This window comes from Neopsephotus bourkii, unplaced genomic scaffold (genome assembly GCF_033783945.1).
Source record: "Neopsephotus bourkii isolate Nb327-2 ecotype Australia unplaced genomic scaffold, CSIRO-AGI_Nbou_v1 NB_1820, whole genome shotgun sequence".
NCBI lineage: Eukaryota > Metazoa > Chordata > Aves > Psittaciformes > Psittacidae > Neopsephotus > Neopsephotus bourkii.
Window position 1 is genome coordinate 4703425 of NW_026902293.1, and position 22543 is coordinate 4725967.

General features: G+C 38.9%; 1 protein-coding gene across 4 annotated transcripts in view; it reads left to right on the top strand.

Annotated features, from left to right (window-relative positions):
* Positions 1 to 22543, top strand: part of NKAIN3 (sodium/potassium transporting ATPase interacting 3) — a 349553-nt gene that overhangs the window by 310351 nt on the left and 16659 nt on the right. For all 4 annotated transcript variants that reach the window (XM_061342754.1, XM_061342757.1, XM_061342755.1 and 1 more), the window contains one exon: positions 13274 to 13334. In XM_061342754.1, the coding sequence (XP_061198738.1) occupies positions 13274 to 13334 (61 nt within the window). The remainder of the gene's footprint in view (positions 1 to 13273; positions 13335 to 22543) is intronic.

Sequence of the window (22543 nt, forward strand, 5' to 3'; positions counted from 1 at the left end):
AGGAGGAACAGTGGGCTGGCACTTCATTTACCTGACTTCCTCTCCTTCAAACTGTGTAATTCTAAGTCTGTCTTCATATCAGAACAAGACACAAATAAACACCATCAACTATGTCCTACATTTTTTTAAATCTGAGTTTACTTTCTGGAAGGAAGCTCTATACGCTTCAGCCAAAAGCTCTGTCTAAGGGAGCCAGAGTCAAGGATTCCAAAGACATGCTTCCAGTTAATACCTGTCTCTGATCAAGATGGCAGAAGCAAGAACAGGGGGCCTGGGAAGAATACAGGGATGTTGTCTGGGAAGCTAGGGACCAGGTTAGGAAAGCTAAGGCCCAGTTAGAATTAAACTTGGCTAGGGATGTGAAAAAGTAACAGGAATGGATTCTATAGGTACGTTGCAAATAAAAGACAGATGAGGGATAATGTGGGCCCTCTCTGGAAGCTATCAGGAGAACTGGCTACCCTGGATTTGGAGAAGGCTGAGGTTCTTAATGACTTCTTTGCCTCGGTCTTCACTGGCAAAGGCCCTGACCACACCACCCAACTCTTGGAAGGCAGACACAGGGACTGTGATAATGAAGACCTTGGGCCCACTGTAGGAGAGGAACTGGTCTGAGACCATCTTAAAAATCTGAATGTGCAGAAGTCCATGGGACCTGATAAAATCCATCTGCAGGTCCTGAAGGAGCTGGCAAATGAAGTTGCTAAGCCGCTGGCCATCATATTTGAAAAATCATGGCAGTCAGGTGAAGTTCCTGACGACTGGAAAAAAGGGGAATAAAGCCCCCATTTTCAAGAAGGGGAAAATGGATGACCCAGGGAATTACAGACCAGTCAGTCTCACCTCTGTGCCTGGCAAAATCTTGGAGCAGATTGTCCTGGAAGGCATGCTAAGGCACATGAAAAAGAACAAGGTGCTTGGTGACAGCCAGCATGGCTTCAGAAAGGGGAAATCCTGCCTGACCAATTTGGTGGCCTTCTGTGATGGAGCTACAGAACTGATGGACAGCAGTAAAGCAGTTGATGTCATCTACCTGGACTTATGCAAAGTGTTCAACACTGTCCGACACAACATCCTTGTCTCTAAATTGGAGAGACATCAATTTGATGAATGGACCACTCAGTGAATAAAGAACTGGCTGGAGGGCCACACACAAAGAGTTGTGGTCAATGGCTCAATGTCCAGCTGGAGACCAGTAATGAGTGGTGTCCCTCAGGGATCAGTGTTGAGACCAGTCTTGTTCAACATCTTTGTCGGTGACACGGACAGTGGGATTGAGTGCACCCTCAGCAAGTTTGCCGATGACACCAAGCTGTGTGGTTCAATTGGCAGGCTGGAGGGAAGGAATGCCATCCAGAGGGACACTGACACGCTTGTGAGGTGGGCTGATGCCAACCTCATGAAGTTTAACCATGCCAAGTGCAAGGTCCTACACCTGGGTCAGAGCAATCCCAGACACATCTACAGGCTGGCCAAAGAAGAGATTCAGAGCAGCCCTGTGGAGAAGGACTTGAGGGTTCTGGTTGATGAGAAAATGACTATGAGCCGGCTTCAGTGTGAGCTCGCAGTCCAGAAAGCCAACCGTATCCTGGGCTACATCAAAAGGAACGTGACCAGCAGGTCGAAGGAGGTGATCCTGCTCCTCTACTGTGCTCTTCTGAGACCTCACCTGGAGTATTGTGTGCAGTTCTGGTGTCCTCAACATAAAAAGGACATGGAACTGTTGGAACAAGTCCAGAGGAGGGCCACGAGGATGGTCAGGGGACTGGAGCACCTTGCATATGAAGATCAGCTGAGAAAGTTGGGGCTGTTCAGCCTGGAGAAGAGAAGGATGCATGGAGACCTCATAGCAGCCTTCCAGTATCTGAAGAGGGTCTATAAGGACGCTGGTTAGGGACTCTTCATGAGGCACTGTAGTGATAGGACAAGGGGTAATGGGTTAAAACTTAAACAGGGGAAGTTTAGATTGGATATAAGGAGGAAATTCTTTACTGTAAGGGTGGTGAGGCACTGGAATGGGTTTCCCAAGGAAGTTGTGAATGCTCCATCCCTGGCAGTGTTCAAGGCCAGGTTAGACAAAGCCTTGGGTGATACGGTTTAGTGTGAGGTGTCCCTGCCCATGGCAGGGGGGTTGGAACTTGATGATCCTTTCCAAGTTCCTTTCCAAGCCTAACTATTCTATGATTCTATGATTGTATAATCAGTGCAGGAAATTCAAAGCAGAATTGGAACCTTTTGCCATTCATTTTTTCAGGTGTTCTCTCTTGTTACATCTGCATTTCTTTGCAGCTGTAGCCTCAAGGTAGGAGTTAGAGCCAAATCTGCCTCCCATTTGCTAAAACATCCTGAAAGTTGGCTCTGAGGCCAATATACATTTGCTGCCACCCATACACCCAGCATGTCAGGGCATACTCCCCAGCCAGATAGGGATACTTATGCTGGTATTGTACTGACAGTGGGATACCATGTCCTTTGTAGAATGTCTCCGGTGTAGCTGTGTATTTTTACATGCTGCCTGATTGCAGGCTGAGTTTAGGCTCCTTGGAAAAGGAATAATGCTCTTGGGTGCACCCTGGGCTTCAGGCTGCAGAATTAGACCTGTATGAGGGTAAAGGGAGCAGTGGGATGCAGAGACAAGTGACAGGTGTTTGTAAGAAACTGGAGTTAATAGGACACAAAGCCGGAATATACATACTGGGACCATATACTGCAAGCAAATAAACTGTGCTAGGCAGATGTGTTATGAGATCACACTGGGTCAGATATGACTGGAGAGGCAGCTTCTGAAATTCATTAGGCACTGATAGAAAGCAAAGCTTCACTGCAATTCTTGATAGCTTTTTCTGCTCAGTGGGAATCCAGCACAACAGCCTTTTAGCACAGAGTTTAACTAGGAATTCTGAGCAAACTGATAGCATTGCTGCATTTATGGTAGTCTTGTTTCTCACATATCACCACAGACCACTCCACAGAGCATTATAAGTATGTGTGTGTGGGTGTGTATGTGTGTTTATGTACCTCTGTCTGTGCATTCAGGTAGCAGATTGAAGGAATTAAATGATATTATCCACAGTAGGAAGAACTACAGTGTGAAGGATATCCATAATAGAAATTCAACTCTTAAACAAAGGTTTTTCAAAATGACCTGCATTGCTATTGTAGGGCTCTTTGTGCTGCACAGTTTTAGATGTTACAGTTCTGTGAAGAGGCTGCTGTGTTACCTGCCAAACACAAAAATCCAGCCACATTTATGATTATAGTATTGTTTCTTCCAAAGAGCAAAACCAACTCAACCGTGGCTCAAAATCAAGTCATTTGCTGTGTGGTTTAAATACAACAAATTCATACACAAGTGAAAGCACAAATGTGATAGATCATCTGCTAAGTATCCAATTACATGGAAATTGATTAGGAAAAATAAAGTGATGAGCAAGAATTCTTATCTTCACCTCTTCTACTTGTGGTACACTACTCTAGTATTTCAATGAACACACACAAAAAGGCAAAACATTATCAAAGCCTGGTGAACATAGATGTGATTTGTTTCAGCTATCATTTTTGAGAATCAATGCTATCATCTGTTCACCTGTTCTTACCTCATCTTGTCTTTTTATACCTTCTTATAGGTAAAGATACACTTTCTTTGCTAAGAATAGAGAGACATCATCTGTGGTCCTCTTAAGGAAGATAAGATTATAAGAATTTCCAGTGTATCTTTGCACATCCAAGAAAAAAAAATCAAAATTATTATTTTTTGCCTGATTGCTCATGTCTGTATGAAGAAAATATTAGTAGAAAAAGAAAATTTAGCTATCCAGTGTCCAAAAATAATTAGGAACTGAGATCCACAGAGAGGCATACTGTATGCTGCTTTCCCAGCTCCCTCCGCAGACTTGATTATAAGAAAAGGTTTCAGACAATCTGTGCTCATCCATGCTGCATTACATGAATTTTTACACCCTTGTGAATTTTAACTGTTTCTTGGTTATTATTCAAGACTTTTTTTCCCCTGTGATTTAATTGTTGCCAGGTCTAAGCTGGTGCATGTCTTTCAGGCTTTGGAGCTTATCTCTGAGTTGCATTTCTTTGTCTACCACTCCTGAAAATCCTCTCTGAGGGTTCCATTAGTGGAGTTAATATGAGCATCCTGGTATGCGTAGAGACTAAATCTTACTTTGCAGTTTCTTAGATCATAGCACATTTCCTAACGTGAGTTAACATGATGGCTTAAGTTTTATCTGTGGGTAGCTTTTTGTTGTTCTCTTTTTCCCTGAGGTATGCTCTGGCATAATTGTTACTAGTGAAAGCTTTGCATTTTTTTTCATACAATTTTCAAACCATGTTTAGGGATTAACAGAAGCTAGAATAAGAATTTGTTCGGTTTCAGCTATTATTACCTAGGTATTTAAGAAACATTTATAGGGGAGGTTAGAGAATAGTGGAGATCACACTAGTAATTCTATTCTTCCACTCACTGTCACCCCACTGAAATCTTGAAACTGTTATTTGTATTTCCATGTCATGATGACATAATAGTTTCGTGCATGTGCTATTTACAATGTGCATGGAGGGAAAGAAGTAGTTTTGTAGAAAATAAGTAATTCTCACAGATTTCAATGCATTTTTGGAATTAAAATGCATTGTCTATGCCTATTGCCATAAGTAAATGGAAATAATACTCTCATTATGTGCCTTCTGATCTAATAAGGGAAACGGTATCCTTTGTCAAAGGACATTTTTATAATTGCATTCTAAGCAGTGGAAGAATTAAAAGGAGTACTAGCCTAAAAAATGGCCAAGATTTGCAATATTCTGATGTTCTGAAAGTAATTTAATTTGGTACCTCCTGCATACAGAATCGTTTTCACTGGGATTCAGAAACCTTTCCAAGTACCTTGTCACATGCCAAAGAGATTTGTATTGCCTCTAGTCACTGGCAGACATTTCTTTCATTCTGTCTTCTGATTTCCTTGCCAGCTTCCTAAGTGGTACATGCAACTTGGTGGAGGTGAATTCATTATCTGATGTATGCCTTGAAGAAAAACTTTGCATTACAAGACACCATCAACCTGAATTTCTTTGCTATATCAAAAGATGTGAAGTATTGTGTCATCTGCAGGTAGCTCTGAAATCGTCCTTAACGCTGACAAGTTAAGGTAAAAGCAAATAAAAGTAGTTGCTTAGAAAATGTGAAACTAAATAGCACAATATCAACTTTACAGAAATGAAAGCAGGCAATCCTTCTGTCTGGTTATTGTGAAATTATATGTAAAGGATTTTCTCACTCCCTATTATTCAGTTTACAAGTGAATTAGTCATTAAGATAAATAGGAGAACTTTGAGCCCATTTGTAAGACAACTTTTATTTTCTTTATACACTGGAGGAAAACTAGATCTAGAGAAAGTCTTGCTTGCTTACCCATTTTTTTTCTGGAGAGGGGGAGGGATTATGCATGATGTTCTCACTTGTTTTTCTCAACCCTAACAAAGCTGGGACACACCTTGGCAACGTAACATCAGTCTCCCACTTAACTGGTAAAGTCTTTTTGGGCAACTGGGCGATAAGGGGTAATATATGCTTATGCTGCTGGAGAGACAAAATCCCAAACTGAGTGCAGGCAACAATTGTTTTGATCTTTGCCTGGGAAAATAGGATTGTCAAATACAATTTTTAATTTAAAGATGAAGGGACACCAGGGAATCCAGGATTTGAGAACAGCAGATACAGGGTAGGACTTGAAAACGCATAGGTAGCTAACAGGTATAGTCTTTTCCAGCATGCTTTTCTCCCCTCCCAGTGCTACATAGATGGCATTCAAGAGGAATTATCATCTCCTGCAGTATTAGCCAGTAGCAACCTCTATGGATTTTAGGGATAGACATTTATTTTAATATCTCTGCTCACTTGTTTCTCCACAACCAACATAAAGCAAAAGTACCCGTAAGCTCCTGTCACCTGCTTTTGCAGTCCTTAACACATTTTAAGGCCTATCAGAGTCGCGGCCTCTGGGACCTCTCCACTATAGCTGTAAATGGCACAGCTGGATCAGACTGGCTGTAAGTAGTGTTGATGAAATTGGTAAACAGAGCCCTTAAAGCCTGAATTTTATTCAAGTCAAATACAATAGATTTTTGGAAGATGAAGGAAAAACAGACAAAAAGTCTTTACACCACATAATATACTTCATGTGTTGTTGCTACCATGCCCTGCTATGTTTTCCAGACATTTTTTCCAGTTGTTTGTCTGCTTTTATGGTTTTTAGATTTCTAAGTATCTTAAGATTGAGGGTCCTACTGCTAACACTGTAAAATGTTGAGCATTTCATCATATATTTCTAGAAAACAAGAACCTTTGAGACTCTCTAATTCAATTTTTAAATTGCCTATGATTATATAATTTTACAATATATTTTTAATAAAGTCTATATAATCAATCAGTTATAGTGCATAATTCCATACAGTGACATAATTGGATAATTATATACAATAGTATATAGTATATAATCATGCAGTTATAGTGAATGGTTATTATTATGCTACAACTGTATACTATTACTCTTGATCCTGGTTTTTTTGTCATTGTCATGTAATACATGGAGTTATACTTTCTCTGTGCTTGATAGTTTTAGCTGTATTTCTGTCTTCTTGCTGATTCATATATACTCACAGATCCTATTTCTCTTACATATATCCCATTCTGATTTAAATTTTTTCTAGTCTTTAATGGAAACAAAGGGCTTTACAGTCTTCTTTGCAGAGTATTAAGACTGTTAGAGGCAAGTAGATTGCTTAGAAGATGAACTACCCATATTTCACCCATTTGTTAGAGTGTTTGCCAAGTTATACTGAAGTACTGCAGAGATACATGGGAAATAATGTTCTTTATCTGTCATGAGCAAAGTAAAAGTCACGAAAAAAGCTATATTAATTGAAATGACAGTCTGGGTAGACTGGGCATGCACAAGGAAGGACGTGAAGCACAGCTGTATTATCTTTTTGATTGGAGGAATCTTCCAAATCTAGTTTACTTATAGCATCATACATCCTCTGGGCGCCCCCACTGCTGAACATTTATTTAGTTTATTTGGATGGTCCTATGTTTTTGTAATAAGATCTCTACAAAACACTTCCTAGTATCTTAACAGTGATAAGTTCCTATTGTACACCTAATCTTGAAGATTAACCTGATAGCCTAGGGCACTGCTTCATGTAATCTTAAATATCCAGTATACACTCAGGTCTCTGAACCAGTAGAACTGAAAGTAATCACATACTGTGAGAGTATATATAAAAGCCACAGCTGATGATGAAAAAGGCAAGCAGAAAGATTTGAATCAAAGTTATCTGATTCATCAATTTTAATCAAAAATATTTCAGTCTTCAGAAAATACCCTTGATTTAAATAATAACTTCCAATTTTTTTTTGCATTTGTCCTTGTTTTCTTAAAGAAAGGTTAATCCAAATTGACTGGTAACATTAAATTGCAAGTAAATATACATTTTACACTCATTTTGGTCTTATTTTTAATAGGATATATTCTAGCAATATTAATTTATTAAAACAATTATATGTGACAGCATATATGTGCTCAGCTGATTAGATTTTTGATTTCTTACATGTTTTCACAGTTTCTTACAGTTTAATGATGGACAATTATATAACCTAATTTCACTTATATTAAACTAGGAATTTATATGTCCATAGCTTAAGCTTAGAGATTTTAGTTACAATAAAAAATTTAGGTCCTCCAGAGACTATACTGCCTGCACCGGAGAAAAATAACAGAGAGTACTACTTCATTTCTACCTAAGGCTATCAGCAGAGAATAAATTGTGCATCAAAAGCCTTGATAATAGCATCATATAAATGTACTCATGTTTCACTAATAAGAAACCCCTTTGTGCACTTCACATTGACACTTCTGCCAGTTTAGCCTAGGTGACAGTTGTTCCCCACTACCCTAAGCCTGCTCATTGCTATGATTTGGAGAATGAGAGCAACACTTACCAGCTAGTTATTGAAGAAATAATGGGTTTGGTATGAAAATACTGGTGGTTCTGAAAATACTGGAGGGCCATGTCCAAAGAGTTATGTCCAAACAGAAACTAGTGACAAGTGCTGTCCCTCAGTGATCCATACTGGAACCAGTGGCTTTTCATAACTTAGTTAATGACATAGCAGGACTGAGTGCACCCTCAGCAAGTTTGCTGATGACACCAAGCTGAGTAGTGTAGCTGATGTGCTAAAGGGAAGAGATGTCACCCAGAGGGATCTTGGCAGGCTCAAGGAATGAGCCTGTGTGAGCCTTGTAAAGTCCAATAAGGCCAAGTGCAAGATCTTTCATGTGGCTCAGGGCAATTCTTAATATTAGTACAGGCTGGTGGATGAAGGTATTCAGAGCAGTGCTGTGGAGAATGACTTGGGGATCCTGGTGGATGAAAAACCATACATGAGCTGACAAAAGTCGGAAAGCCAGTATCCTGGGCTACATCAGAAGAAGTGTGGCCAGCAGGCTGAGGTGATTTTCCTCCTGTACTCCACTCTTGTGAGACCCCACCTAGAGTACTGCATCCAGCTGTGCAGTCCCCAGCACAAGAAAGGTACAGACCTGCTTGAGCAGGTCTGGAGGAGAGCCTTGACAATGATCTGAAGGCTGAGAGAACTGGGGTTGTTTAGCTGCAGGGAGACTTTATTGTGGCCTTTCAATATATAAAGGGAGCTTTATATAAATACAAGTATATGTATATTTTTATGTATATGTATAAAGAAAGACAGAGAGAGACATTTTACCATGGTCTATAGTGAGAAAACAAGGGGCAATGGTTTTAAACTGAGAGTAGATTGAGACTGTACATAAGGAGGAAGGTGAACATAAGGGTGAGGGTGATGAGGCACTGGAACAGGTTACCCAGGACACTTGTGGATGCTCCATCCTAAAAGTGTTCAAAGTCAGGCTGGATGGGGCTTTGAGCAATCTGATCTAGTGAAAGATGTTCCTGCACATGGCACAGGATGAGGTGCACAGGGCTTGGATGAGGTGATCTTTAAAGGTCTATTTCAACCCAAACTGTTCAGTGATTCTATGAAATATCTGAGTATTTTATGTATTGCTTATTCTCTCAAGAGCAAGATATGTACCATAACAGCTCTGTAGCTGGATGAACGCAGGGGACAACAACCTCTTCCTTCAGTTTCTCACTTGATTTTCTGCAGAATAACGCTGACAAGTGTTTTCTGAGACAGATTACTGGGCTGTGCTTTGCAGGCAAGATGGGGATTCCCCTGTGCAGTGCAGGGATCCCTAAAGGTTTCCATGCTTTGAAACTCAACATTGTCAAGACAAGTCCAGCTTGGCATCTAAATTGCTCTCTGTGTTAAGACAGAGGCTGCCATTTATACTTTCAGGTGCTGTTGACCTTTGATACTTTGGGTATCCTGTTTCAACCACTTTATCATTCCCTTTGAATGATTACTGAAACTCAAGATGAGCAAACTGAGTACCTTCCATCTCATTTGCATCGCATTTTCTTTAGTTATCAGGGAACACACATTTAAGTCTATCACTTGGTGCCAGGCCAAGAGTCAACATTTCCAGTATCAAGAAACTGAGCAGTATGTATCAGTCAGCTCACTACAAATTGGCAATTAATATGATGGCTGGATGGGTTCACATGAGCATAATGTTATTAATTAAACAGTAGCTGGGTTAATCAAGATAGCAAAAGTAATTTGTTGGAATAAATATTTTATTAGTGTGTCTATCAATAAAGCAAAATAAGAGATTTTAATTAATTCATTTATAAAAATATTCACACTGTGGTGGCTGTGACTTGTTTAAGGATCTGGAAATGGGTCTCTTCTGTAGAAGGGTATATTCCCACTTTATCACTGCATGTTAATTGTACTGTAGGTATCAGTTACCCAACTATAATTACTAGTATGTTAGTTACAAACCAAACATTGCTGTCCTTCTCTGAAAAGCAATGCCTGACAATTGGTGGTAAAGGGCTCTTTCCCCTCCTGTTGAATTTACTCTTTCAGAAATGTGCATTCTGCCATTTAATTACAGAAAGATATTCTTGGAGTATTGTGGGTTATGATACCTTCCAGTGTGAATCTGATCTTTCTTCTTACCTGAGAAGACCACAAAGTTGGGAGAGGGTGAATATATATTTTTAATTCCCCTGATATTAATAACTAAACAGATTGGGGAAAATGGTGTATTTTAAGTAAGTATATGCCATAAACATAACAGACAGCAGTGATTTCTATCTGACTGAGGAATATTTATGTAATAACACTGAGAAATATAAAGAAATACTGAGAAGCAGAGAGAGGCTGCTGATTTTGCAAGGTCATAGACTAGATAAAGTGCATTTCAAGCACTGCAGAGTGTGGGGAAGATTTAATCTAAAGACAAGATCTACTGAAAGAGCAAGGTGTAAGCTGTTAGGACTGCTAAAACAATCAGTTTTGCCATGCCCCAGACTTTTTTGGAGGAAAGGTATTTTAGGGTGTTTTCCCCTGTCTTTGTGACACATTAGAGTGAAAGTCTCTTTCTCTGCTTTATCCACCTGTCCAACATCTTATGCATGTGCGAGGTTTTGCTGGAAGCCCTCGCGAACTGATGCTTTATATAATACACATGGATATGGAGTACACACATATCTTCAAAAAAAGAATTGCATTCATAAAAGTAAATTTAATTTAATGCATAAATACTACTAATAAAAAAACCACAAAGAAATTGGAAAATGGTAAATAATTAAAAATATTTGATCTTCCTTCACAATTATTTAACTCACAAGCTGTACTACAGTTCATTTTTATCATGTTCATTATTTTACTCAGCAGTTGTATCTTCATTCAGTCATGTTTAGGGAAAAAATAGATACCCGAGTCACACAGTCCAATTGCACAATGCGAATAGTGAACAGGAAATACTGTAAAGAAACAGGCGACATTCCCTCATAAAAAGTCACCCGTTTTCTGACGTTTGTGTGGCACTAATGCCACGATTTTTTAATCTATATGTAATGTTCAGATTGCACAAGCAATATACCTCAAGTACTATTGCTTTATCATAGAATCATAGGAGCAACTAGGTTGCAAAAGACCTTTAAGCTCATCAAGCCCAACCTTTAGCCCAGGACTGCCAAGTCCACCGCTAAACCATGTCACTGAGGGCCTGATCTATACAGTTTTTGAACACTTCCAGGGATGGTGATTCCACCATTGCCCTGGGAAGCCTGTTCCAATGCCCAACTACCCTTTCAGTGAAAACATTTTTCCTAATATCCAATCTAAATGTCCCCTGGCACAGCTTGAGGCTGTTTCCTCTTCTCCTATCACTTGTTACTTGGGAGAAGAGACTAGCCACCTCCTTGGAAGCCTTTATATCATATTCCTTCAGTTGCAATGCCTGAATGGTGCTCTAAACTATGAATTTTAGGGGAAAAAATATGCTTAATCTGTCAAGAAATCTGTAAGCCAGAGCTGGTTCTGGAGGTGCAGGCCAGGAGAACCACAGGATCCTAATTTCATTAATAGCAAGAAGCTGTACTCCTCTTACCCACCCACAGTCTTCAGCAGGTAAGCATGGGCTCTCACTGAGCACTGTAGCCCCACTGTGGCTCCTGGTCCCATTGTCTGCAGTTACCATGACACTGAATACAGAGGGCCATGGATGCTCAGGCACAGCTAGTTTGCATTTAGCTGGCTCAGAGCATTGCTACAACAAAGTGGTGTCCACCTGACATAGGCTATGGCAATACCATCCCAGTAAATTGGACCCGAAAAACCCCAAGAAATCTGCCAATACTGCAGTCTGCTCAGAGCAACAGGGACACTGGGTCATACTCTCTTTCCTGAAACATCACTGAGGTTTATGTCCTATAAAGGAAGCTCCAGCAGGACTGTGCTGCAGCATTATGACAGCTCTCATTCACAAGTAATTCAGCTTTAGCATACTGTAGCTTAAATCTCCATGGGGAAGATTAATCCCTTAGAGGAGGATTAAGCTGCAGTAACCTAAGGCCACTTTATTTCTGAATGGGAAAGGCCACACAGGGATTTAATGTGCTTTATCTTATGTGCATTGATTTCAGAGCTTTAGTTAATTCATCTTAACTTCCCTGAATTCCCTTGTGTGGACAAGCTTTTTGTCTGCCAAGAGGTGCTTGGAGCTGCTTGTAAAGCTTCTTGTGCAGCCCAACTAGAAAGCAGGTTGGAATTATTTTTGTGCTTCTGAAGGAGCTTATACCTGTCTAGATAGTATTAAATTACCTCTTTCTCAGATGGTTGATCCATGACACCCTTAGAAGAGCTAGTTTAATTAGATTTTTTGAATTGACTAGAGAAAGGGGAGTTTTCTTAAAACTAATCTCTGGGTTATTTTAGAAATCTCTCATGAACAGGCTTTTCAAGGTTTTCAGATAGCACAAATTGTGTACAGCTGCACAAACAATATTTTCTCAGGCATGGACATGTCTGGGCAATGCAGTTTAATCATTTCCTTGCCCAGTGGGATTTTCTTCTTCTTTGTCAGTAGTCATAAGAAAACATTTTGTCTATATGGAAAGCAAAGGAGCAGAGTTGCTATTCCTGATCCTAAAGATCTTAATCCCTTCCTTTCGGTGGCACAAGTGACACAGATCTGGGTGGAGGAGGATGTTTTTGTGAGAGATGCAGTTGAAATAATGGCGTGATTTTATTTGTGTTGTCCTTTAGGGAAATGAGTCTGCTCATTTCTTGCATAGTTAATGTGATTTACTGATGGACCCTTCTGATAAGGTATTTCCTGGCACTGATGAGTTCAAATGTGACACTTCACATATCAAATTAAACTTTTGTTGACCAGTTCTTCACTGGGACACTTTATGCAACACAACACATAAACTAGTTGCTTGGGACCCACATTGATGTGATTGAAGTCATGTGAGAACAGAGGTACTGGAAAACAAAGGAATGTAAACAATAGCTGATCATAAAGGTCCAAGTGGATTCCATCAGTATTATTCAATAGTAGTGTTCATCAATACTGATCTCAGTGAGACTGGGAAAGATTTTAAAATATAAGGCAACATGAGCAAAAGAGAGAAAGTCTTTTTGATTTATCTGTTTGTGACCATTTGCAGTGAAATTTACACATAAATACAGCAAATTAATCTTTTTAAAATTTAGTGTGGTACCTGCATTTATACACCATTGTACTAAAAGCATAAGACATGTTCAATGTAATCTAATGATTACTTTTCCTCTTCTTTCATACAGCTGATTGGATTTGTGTACGCCTGTTACGTGATCAGTATTTTCATGGAGGAGGAAGACAGCTGTAAGTACTGATACATACCTCTCCATCTCTGGGGTGAGACTTAGTCTTGCATTAACTACCAAGGTGAAGAACAGTTTGAAAACTGGCAAAATCTGGCATTCATGTGCACAACTAATTGTGCTCACACACATATTTGTTTACATAGTCTCACCTATCTATCTGTCAGGATTGTACTTCTTAAACTTCCTTGTAGAGATCTGTGAACCACTTGCATGAGCCAGTCACACTGCTGAAAATCCACACTGCATATATATATTTATGTAAGTCTTTATGTAGGTACATTTAAATTTAAATCTAAACTCCTGAAGCCAGTTAGTCTGTTTTTCCAAATGACAGCTTTATCAGCAATAAACCTAATAGAGATGACGGATCAAGCCATTTACAATGTGCAGTATCTGATGAAAAGAGACCTGTTCAAATCTTAATGTAACTAGAACACGCATGTAAGATGGTGAGCCCATGCTCTTAATCTGACTTTATCGATAAAGCCCTTACATAACTAATCATATTTTCTAAAGAGTGTGTGCATACCTTTAAAAAATATATATACCAAAAGTCATTGAATTGGCACTGGAAAAATACAAATATACTGAAAAATTGGAAGGATGCTGTATGTAAAAAAGTTGAAAGAATTACCTGACAGGTTCACCATACCCACATGACTACCATAGCAATTGGTAAAAGCGGTAGTGAAGATGGAAAGATGCTGGATGAGCAGTGAGGAGTGAATACAAAAAAAAATCTATATGAAAAGGACAATATGTGATCATGTCAGATACTTCCTCTCATATATGAGGACAGAAGCAGTAAAATATCTACCAACAGAAAAAAAAAAAAAAGGAACAAATGCCATTACCAGTATATGGCTACAGGATTAATAATAAACAACTAAATATTTATTCATAAACTTTTATTCATAAATCTTAACGTCATTGTTTCACTTTTTCACAGAATGGCACTAGTAGGTGAAATGAATATAGTAGAAACAAATAATTCAGTTTGTAGGAAAGCATTTGATAATATCGCAAAAATTTTCTTGAAAGCATAATTCAAGTGATTCATGACTGTGATGGTAAACCATATTTTCTGATTGAAAACAGTGTGAAGGACCATTAGCAAAATACTTTTCCATTGTTACAAACTGTACAAGGTTTGGTTCTCCATGATAATGCAACAGGCATTCATGTGAAATCTATTTTAACACTTAGGTTTAGATTTCTAATAAGAAGAAAATATATCGGAGAGATTCTCAGGTCAAATGGGAAGGAGTCATAAGCACAGTGCACATACTGTACTGTGAAAAGGTACAAGGAGACTGGACAAAGATTGGTTTTGTAAAGGACAAATGTGAATGCTTGGAAAAGCAACTTGAAATGTAAGTCTTGAGGAGGAGGAAAAGCCAAGCCAATGCTTCCTTGAAAGCTGGGAATTGACAGCTAGTTAGGAACTGGTAACACAGGATAACAGCAGAGGATAGCATGGTAGCAAGACAGCTGTATAATTTTGGATGTATGAACAGAGACTTTGGTCAGTGAAATCCAGAGACAACTGTTCTGTCTGACTATGGTGAGTCGTGGCAGTAGCTAGGGCTTCATACATATCTGAAAACTTCTCTTATGAGACAGTCACAGTTACAGACTAAACTTCTGGAGCAGAGAGACTCTATTAAATTATTTGGAAGGCACAAACTACAGTGTCTTTCAAAGACTAATAGTGTGTGTACATGCATACCCACATATAAACACAGGTATATGTGTACCTGGGAAGACAGACGCTTTACTTTTTACATATAATAATATGCTTGTGTTGGTTTTGGTTAGTCCTGTATAGTGCACTTTACACATCTGTGTTTTATGCATGTGTGAAAGACAAAGTTCCCATCAAAAATGCAACATGTTTATGGAAAATGCAGTGACCTGCTAAGGAGCATAAGTGGTTTATATTCAGGGCCTCACAAGAAGGTCATTGTCAAGTTAAGGGCCTTTTCCACTTAGAAAATGTGTTTACTTAGAAGTGTTGGGGTAAGGTCTGTCTTTGACATGCAAGGCCTGATCCACTTTCCTCTGACTGCAAGCCTACCTTACTGTCTTTTGAGAGTCTTGTGACATATGATCATAGAATCAGCCACATAGATACAGCTAGGAGATTCTGCAGACAGTGAAGGGAAATAATCTCTGATTTGTTACTTTTTCTATTCCCTTCTAAGATCCTGAATCGAACCAAAAGCAACTAAATAGCCCTTTAGTGTCTCACTTTCTGCTAATTTATGTCAAAATGCCCATTTGTTTTTTAGAGTCCTCTATGCTTATAGATACGTATATTGAAGACAAATGTTAACTCATTCATAGCAGTCCCACAAATATGTTTTAAATGAATAAATGTCTGTGTAAGGCGAAGTCAGAAAATGGTTTCATTTGGTAATTAGCTAAGAAAAACAGGACTTATTCTGGAAAAATTCACGTTGCTAACTTGCAGAATAATGAAGAAACCTTTAAGAGAGAAGTACAGTGGTAGTACAGTGGTGCTTCAAAACAGTCAGGTTAAAAGTAGACGGGGATTACATTAGGATAAAAGTCCAAGAAACTGTAATGAAAGAGCAACTTTATGCATTTTAATATGATGCAGCAGATTCTTTTCTTAAGTAGATGCAGCTATTCTATCATATTTTTGCAGTAGTTTGCACAGAATAAATCCTCAGCCATCTGAGAGTCAAAGCCTCCCTAATTAAAAGTCCTCTGCAATATTCAGTGCACCAAGTTAACCCCAGTTCTTGGTCTGAAACCCGTCAGGCAGACTTAAAAATTAATAATAGCTGCCTGTTTAGCCTCTGTGCAGTGCTTAAATGGATTTTGAGCCTGACATTTTGGCTGATGGACACTTTCCTGAACAGTAATAATGCTTGAGGAAACATTTATTTCTATCTATCACTCACCTTACCTACATTTCAGCCTGTAGTTAACTTTTACTTAGAAGGAAGCTGATAGCAGGTCAAAAGGAATGAAAAAGAAGATGTGTAGAAGGCACACTGCCGTAGTGGGGTTAATACCTGCCATCATTCATCCTAATGAAAAAGTCTATTTATATCTCTTCTCTTCATTTTTTCATTTCTTTCTTTGTAGATCTACCAATCTATATAAGCCCTTTTGAAGGAACAGAATATGTGAAATCTGTAATCATTAAAGCCTGTCACTATCCTGTTTGTGAATCATTTTCTTCTAAAAATGAACTCAGAAGCTTGTTGCCACCTAGTCAGAGTTCCTGAATGATTTTATTAAAGCAGAGTCTGGAGCCTAGGCAAAATGCATTGTTAAAATCATTATTAAATTTCTAAATAGTTTCTCAACTTTTTGAGAAATGGTTTATAGCATTATTTCTGTTGTATACTACTTCATAAGTATGACATTGACACATGTCATAGGTGCCAGAAGTGATAATTCTGTACTATATGTGAATTTGTGGAGTGCAAGCTGGGTTGCATACAAATTGAATAAGGAAAAAACGGTGAAATCAGAGGGGAATATTTGCCACAAAACCTCAACTGTGATTTCAACATTTATTATACAAACAAGACTGAAACACCAAAGGTCAATCTGAGGAAGCTCAAATCTCTTTTGTGCATGAGAAAAAATAAAGGAAAGGGCTTCCATTCATGATGAGGGAAAGCTTTATTCCCTAAATGAAACCACAGGACAAACTTAATAAACAAAAAATTATGTATTTTGCTCTCCCTTATGCTAGATGTATTTAGAACTCAGCTGTGTGTTCAAAACTGAGGGGAAGATGAATCTGCTCTTAAAAAGGGTTTCCCCATACTGTGGTATCAATAGGAACCTCCATAGGCCATCATTTTACAAATATTAAGTTGCACAAGGCACATTGTTACCACCACTGGAAAACTACTACATTGCTTTGTCTGACATATGTCATTACATTTATACACACCATTGAGCATCTGTTGGCAGTAATCAAACAAGAGACAAAGAATTTTTTCCTCACATTTAATTTAATATTTGTAGTTACACATAGTAGTAGGTCCAGCAATGGTAAATTTCTGATAAATATGCTATTTTTTGCAAAATGAATGAAGAACTAGCAATAACTAATAACTAGCAACAGACCTATACATGTTTGTGTGTGTGGTTACCTTCATATGTAAATATATAAGTTTGCTTAACTAAGGATTTTTTGAGAACCCACTACTACTATCTTTGCATCCGTTGCAATTGTCCATTTGGTTGAGTGTATTTACTTTCTAGAAAAGAGAATTTTTGTCATAAAATGATTAGTATCAAGGATGACCAAGATGGAGGATACTGCAGTACACTTCTCTTGGGCAATACAAGAATCAAACATCCCCAGACAATGACTACCCTAAATGACCTCACTGAAAATGAGAACTTATGAAACTTGCCACACCACAGCCAGCGGCATAGATCATCACTGGGCTTTAACACTCACACCTCTCACCTCTAGGCCACAATGACTTGAGATATTGAAACAAAATGTGTTTTTACTGACCAAGGGATGAATACACTTGACACAGACTTTTAAAATTGTAAGTTTATCTGCCTGGCACTGAAACAGCACTGTAGCTGCCAGGTTGACAGCATTTTCCGGGCTCTGGCATTTCTGTAAAATGGATATAACTATCAGTATTGTGGAAGGCTTAAAAAGCAGTTTGCATCTTTCTGTTTATCTGGACAAGCAACCCAGAAGCCCAGAATTTTGATATACCAGTTTTTGTAAAACAACAGAATCAGTTATTTTCAAAGGCATAGACTATATGTACTGCTAGGCACAGAACAATGGATCCATAATAAGAATGTGTTCTGTAAGTGTTCATTCATTAAACAATGGAATCACATAATGGTTTGAATTGGAAGGAACCTTAAAGTTCATCTAGTTCTAAGTCCCCTGCCATGGACAGGGGTAGCTTCCACTAGACCAGGTTGCTCAAAGCCCCGTCCAGCCTGGCCTTGAACATTGCCAGGGATGGGGCAGCCATGACTTCCCTGGGCAACCTGTGCCAGTGTCTCACCAACCTCACAGTGAAGAATTTCTTCCGAACAACTAATCTAAATCTCCCCTCTTTCAGCTTAAAGCCATTCCCCCCTTGTCTTATCACTACATGCCCTTGGCAAAAATCCTCTCCAGATTTCTTGTAGGCCCCCTTTAGGTGTTGGAAGGTTGCTCTGAGGTCCCCCTGGAGCCTTCTCTTCTCTAGGCTGAATAATGTGAGCTCTCTCAGCCTGTCTTCATGGAAGTGCTCCAGCCCTCTGATCATCTTTGTGGCCTCTTCTGGATGCACTCAAACAGGTTCACTGTGGGGGTCCCAGAGCCCAACACAGTGCTCCAGGTGAAGACTCAGCTGAATAGTTTTCTAAAAATAAACAAATGTGGACATCTGCAGAGATGAAAAGTCTAACATAGCTGTCCTCAGACATGGTCTGCAACATGAAGCCCAGCTAACACCGTAAAACATCTGGTTGGTGATGGGTAGTTCCTGCTGCTCCTTGCCCTGAGGTGCTGCCCATGTTTCAGGGGGGCTTGTAATGGTGTGATTTGCTCCTTGCTAGCATCTGTTCTCATCACCTTGCAGATGCCCACCATGACCTGAAGGAGGGGTTGAAGTGCAATAAGCAGTAGCACCAGAAGTATCCAGGGTGCTCCCTCATTTCAGCTGTGGCCCAAGCCAATCCCCCTAAACATTTGATGGATGCAAATGTCAAGTTACAGATTCTGTAGATTTTAGAGGTTTGTCCAGCTGGAGTTTGTTGATTCACCTACTTACTATCCTTCGTATACCTGACTCCACTCTCACACATACTCTGGAAATACAAAGGATAAACCTGTTATTCTATCAATATTATACAGTCTTACATTGGTGTCTCCTATTTATCATTAACCTTAATGTGTGAATTAACTGAAAATGCATGCTCACTCCTACACTAATTTCAAAAGTATTTAATGAAGGAAGAAATACAGCAACAATGCTATACTATTTAAATTACCATTACTTACTATTTAAATTGTTCTTTGTTTCCTTTACATTAAGTTATCATGCATTTCCCAAGCAAGCATTTGTTCTAGTTCCTATGGAAACATGTGCACAGATAGAATACACACAACCAAGGGTAAAAGCTCTGAGGTGGTTTAAAATAAAGCAGTTAAAAATAAATAAATACTAGAAAAATAATCTAGACTTTAGGTAAGTCAGTAGTGAAAGAATTGCAGTGGAGGCAAGATTCCTCCTTCTTTTTTTTCTGCTCAAAAAACATAGATGTATAATCAGACACAAGAAACTCAAAAAAATAAATATATACCCATATCACCCTCTGATTTTACATTCCCCTAGCAAAATGTACAAAATTGTCTTCATTTACAGTTGAAATCTCCATGGACTGTTGCAGAACACTTTGTTCAAGCTAAGAGATTGTCATTAAATAATAGATAGTGTACAGTATACTAAAAGGGAAGTCTTGGCTGTGGAATGTTTCTCACAGCAACAAGAAGTTACGTGCCTGAAAATACCATACATTTCATGTGGAATGCAACATGTAAGGTTTATCCAGATATGGTGTAGCCAAAACGTGAGAAAATGGCATCATCTAAATGACATGTGTAAACTAATTGCATTTTTCTATTAATAGAGCTTAGCTTACTAAAGGTGTGAATCAAATAACTTAGAAAAATATCCTCTCGAGTTTCTGTACCACTTGAGTAAAACATTTTAGTCTATCTTCAGAAAATTCTTACTGCAGGTTTGTCTCTAATTTCCTCTTCCTGCACAAGTTTAATTATGACTTTAAACTCAGACTAACTTTCCTGGCAATAAGCATGAAGACAATAGTCAAGATGCCATTTTCACACAAGCAAGTAGCTCATTTATTTTTTATTTAAAAAAAGGTTAAATCACTCAAATTATAAGTACCTCCAGTGTCTTCCCACAATTCATCCCAAAAGCACAAGACAGAATTCTTTTTCCCTGAAATTCAGTGGGCAAGAACCACCTCAATCACTTTAGCACAAAGGATTATTATCAGATATTCTCCAGAATATTAGTAGGTGAGAGCAGTAGCCATCTACACATGGTACAGCTTTGAAATGTTCCTGTGTAGGTAAAATCCTGAGTAGCCAGAACCAGGTCCCTGGCACTACACATAGCTCAGCAGATGATGCGTACTCTGCTCTGTGTCATATATCGAAATGATACTTGATCATTTTGATCAAGTCAGAGTTATCCACTTGCTCATTTTTGTTTTCACAAAGTTGAGGGAGAGTTTAGGAGAGATCTCTTTCATTCCATCAAACTGTGTGAGCTTTCAGATACCAAAAAGTACAGAGCTGTAATCATTACTTTCCATCCATGATTTTGGATTATGGCTGTAGAAATATGTACATATATATAAGTAATGGTTTAAATGGGACTTCAGGAGAATAAGTTAAGCATTTAGAAATAATCTGTATGGAAAGCAAAAGATGTTGTTTGCAGAAAGTACTAGCACCGTTCTTGAACAGAGAAAGGTGTCTGAACAGTATTATGTCATTTATTGGACAATTTCTACCTGTTTGGATAACTACATACATATATATGTATATATGTGTACAGATGGATATGGATATGGATATGTATATTGTCGTGGTTTAAACACAGCCAGACAGCTCGTTCACTCACTCCCTCACCTTCATCCCCCTTTCTTTCCTTCCCCACCCCCCCCGACCTTTCCCCACTCCCAGAGGGATGGGGAGGAGAATCCAAAGAATGTAACTCCCCTGGGTTGAGACAAAAACAGTCCGGTAACTAAGGTATAACACAAATCCCTACTGCTATCACCAATGGTAATAATGATAAGGAAAAACAAATCCCTACTGCTATCACCAATGGTAATAATGATAAGCGAAAATAACAAGGGAAGAGAATACAATACCACCTGCCGAAACGAGCCTGACCCAGAAGAACCCTTCCGGGTAACTCCCAGTTACCTCCTGGGCATGGCATGCTGTGGTATGGAATGCCTCTTTGGTCAGTTTGGGTCAGGTGTCCTGTCTCTGCTTCCTCCCTGCTTCCCCTCCTCCCTGGCAGAGCATGAGGCTCAGAAAGTCCTTGGTCAGACTAAAACATCATTGTTATAAGCTCTGTTCCAAGGCCGAAAGTCAAAACACAGCACTGCACCAGCTACTAAGAAGGAGAAAAATGACTGCTACTGCTGAACCCAGGACACATATATATGGATATGTATTTGTATATATACACATTCTGTTTCAAATGTAGGTACAGACTCCTTTCAATTTTGAGCTGATTTCCAGACTGATAACTAGAAAGGAGTTTTTAAAGGCTAGTTTGCTACTACCTCATGAATTTCTGGTTTGTAAGTATAATCCATGTAAAGCATTTCACCATTGATTCTGAATATTCAGACTAGCTATAAGGAAGAATTTTTGTTCAGTGAGGGTGGGTGAAACACTATCACATGTTGCCTAATGAGGCAGTAGATTCCCAGTCCCTGGAAGCATTCAAGGTCAGGCTCTGAGCAGCCTGGTCTGGTTGAAGACGTCCTTGCTCATTGCAGGGGGTGTTGGACTGGATGACCTTTAAAGGTCCCTTCCAACCCAAACTGGTCTATGATTCTTTGATTTTATGATTCTATTAATATTACATCATATATACATATCATATATATACACACCTGTATATACATAAAAGACAACTACAAATAGGAATATAATTATAATTGTATAATTTTCATTAAACTGCAGATCATACCTTCATTTAAAATTTTACAGTTTACTACTGTAACAAATAATATTCTTATTGAAATTGAATTCTTATTCTGATTATAGGGGATATATTGTTTATTGAGAGTTCCTTAGCATTTCTTAGGTACACGAATTGCATCCCTAATCCCAAATACTCAGTATGCCTTTTTTAACTATCTGATTTGATTCAAGCTTCTACTTATCTAACCTAATATTGATTTTGTTTTAGTCTCCACCTTCCACCTCCTTGGACTTTCTGTTTAAATTAAATCCACTTTTAAATGGATGCCACCTCAACCCTTAGTTGCCAGCACCTTAGCCTTTTCAGTTAAATTTCATCTACTGTTAAATCAATCTTACTCCAGCATCCAGCATCCCTCTCCTGAGCTTTCCACTTGACATCACATACAGGCCTAAGTGATGCCCATTCCTTTCCCTACCTTTCACCAAGC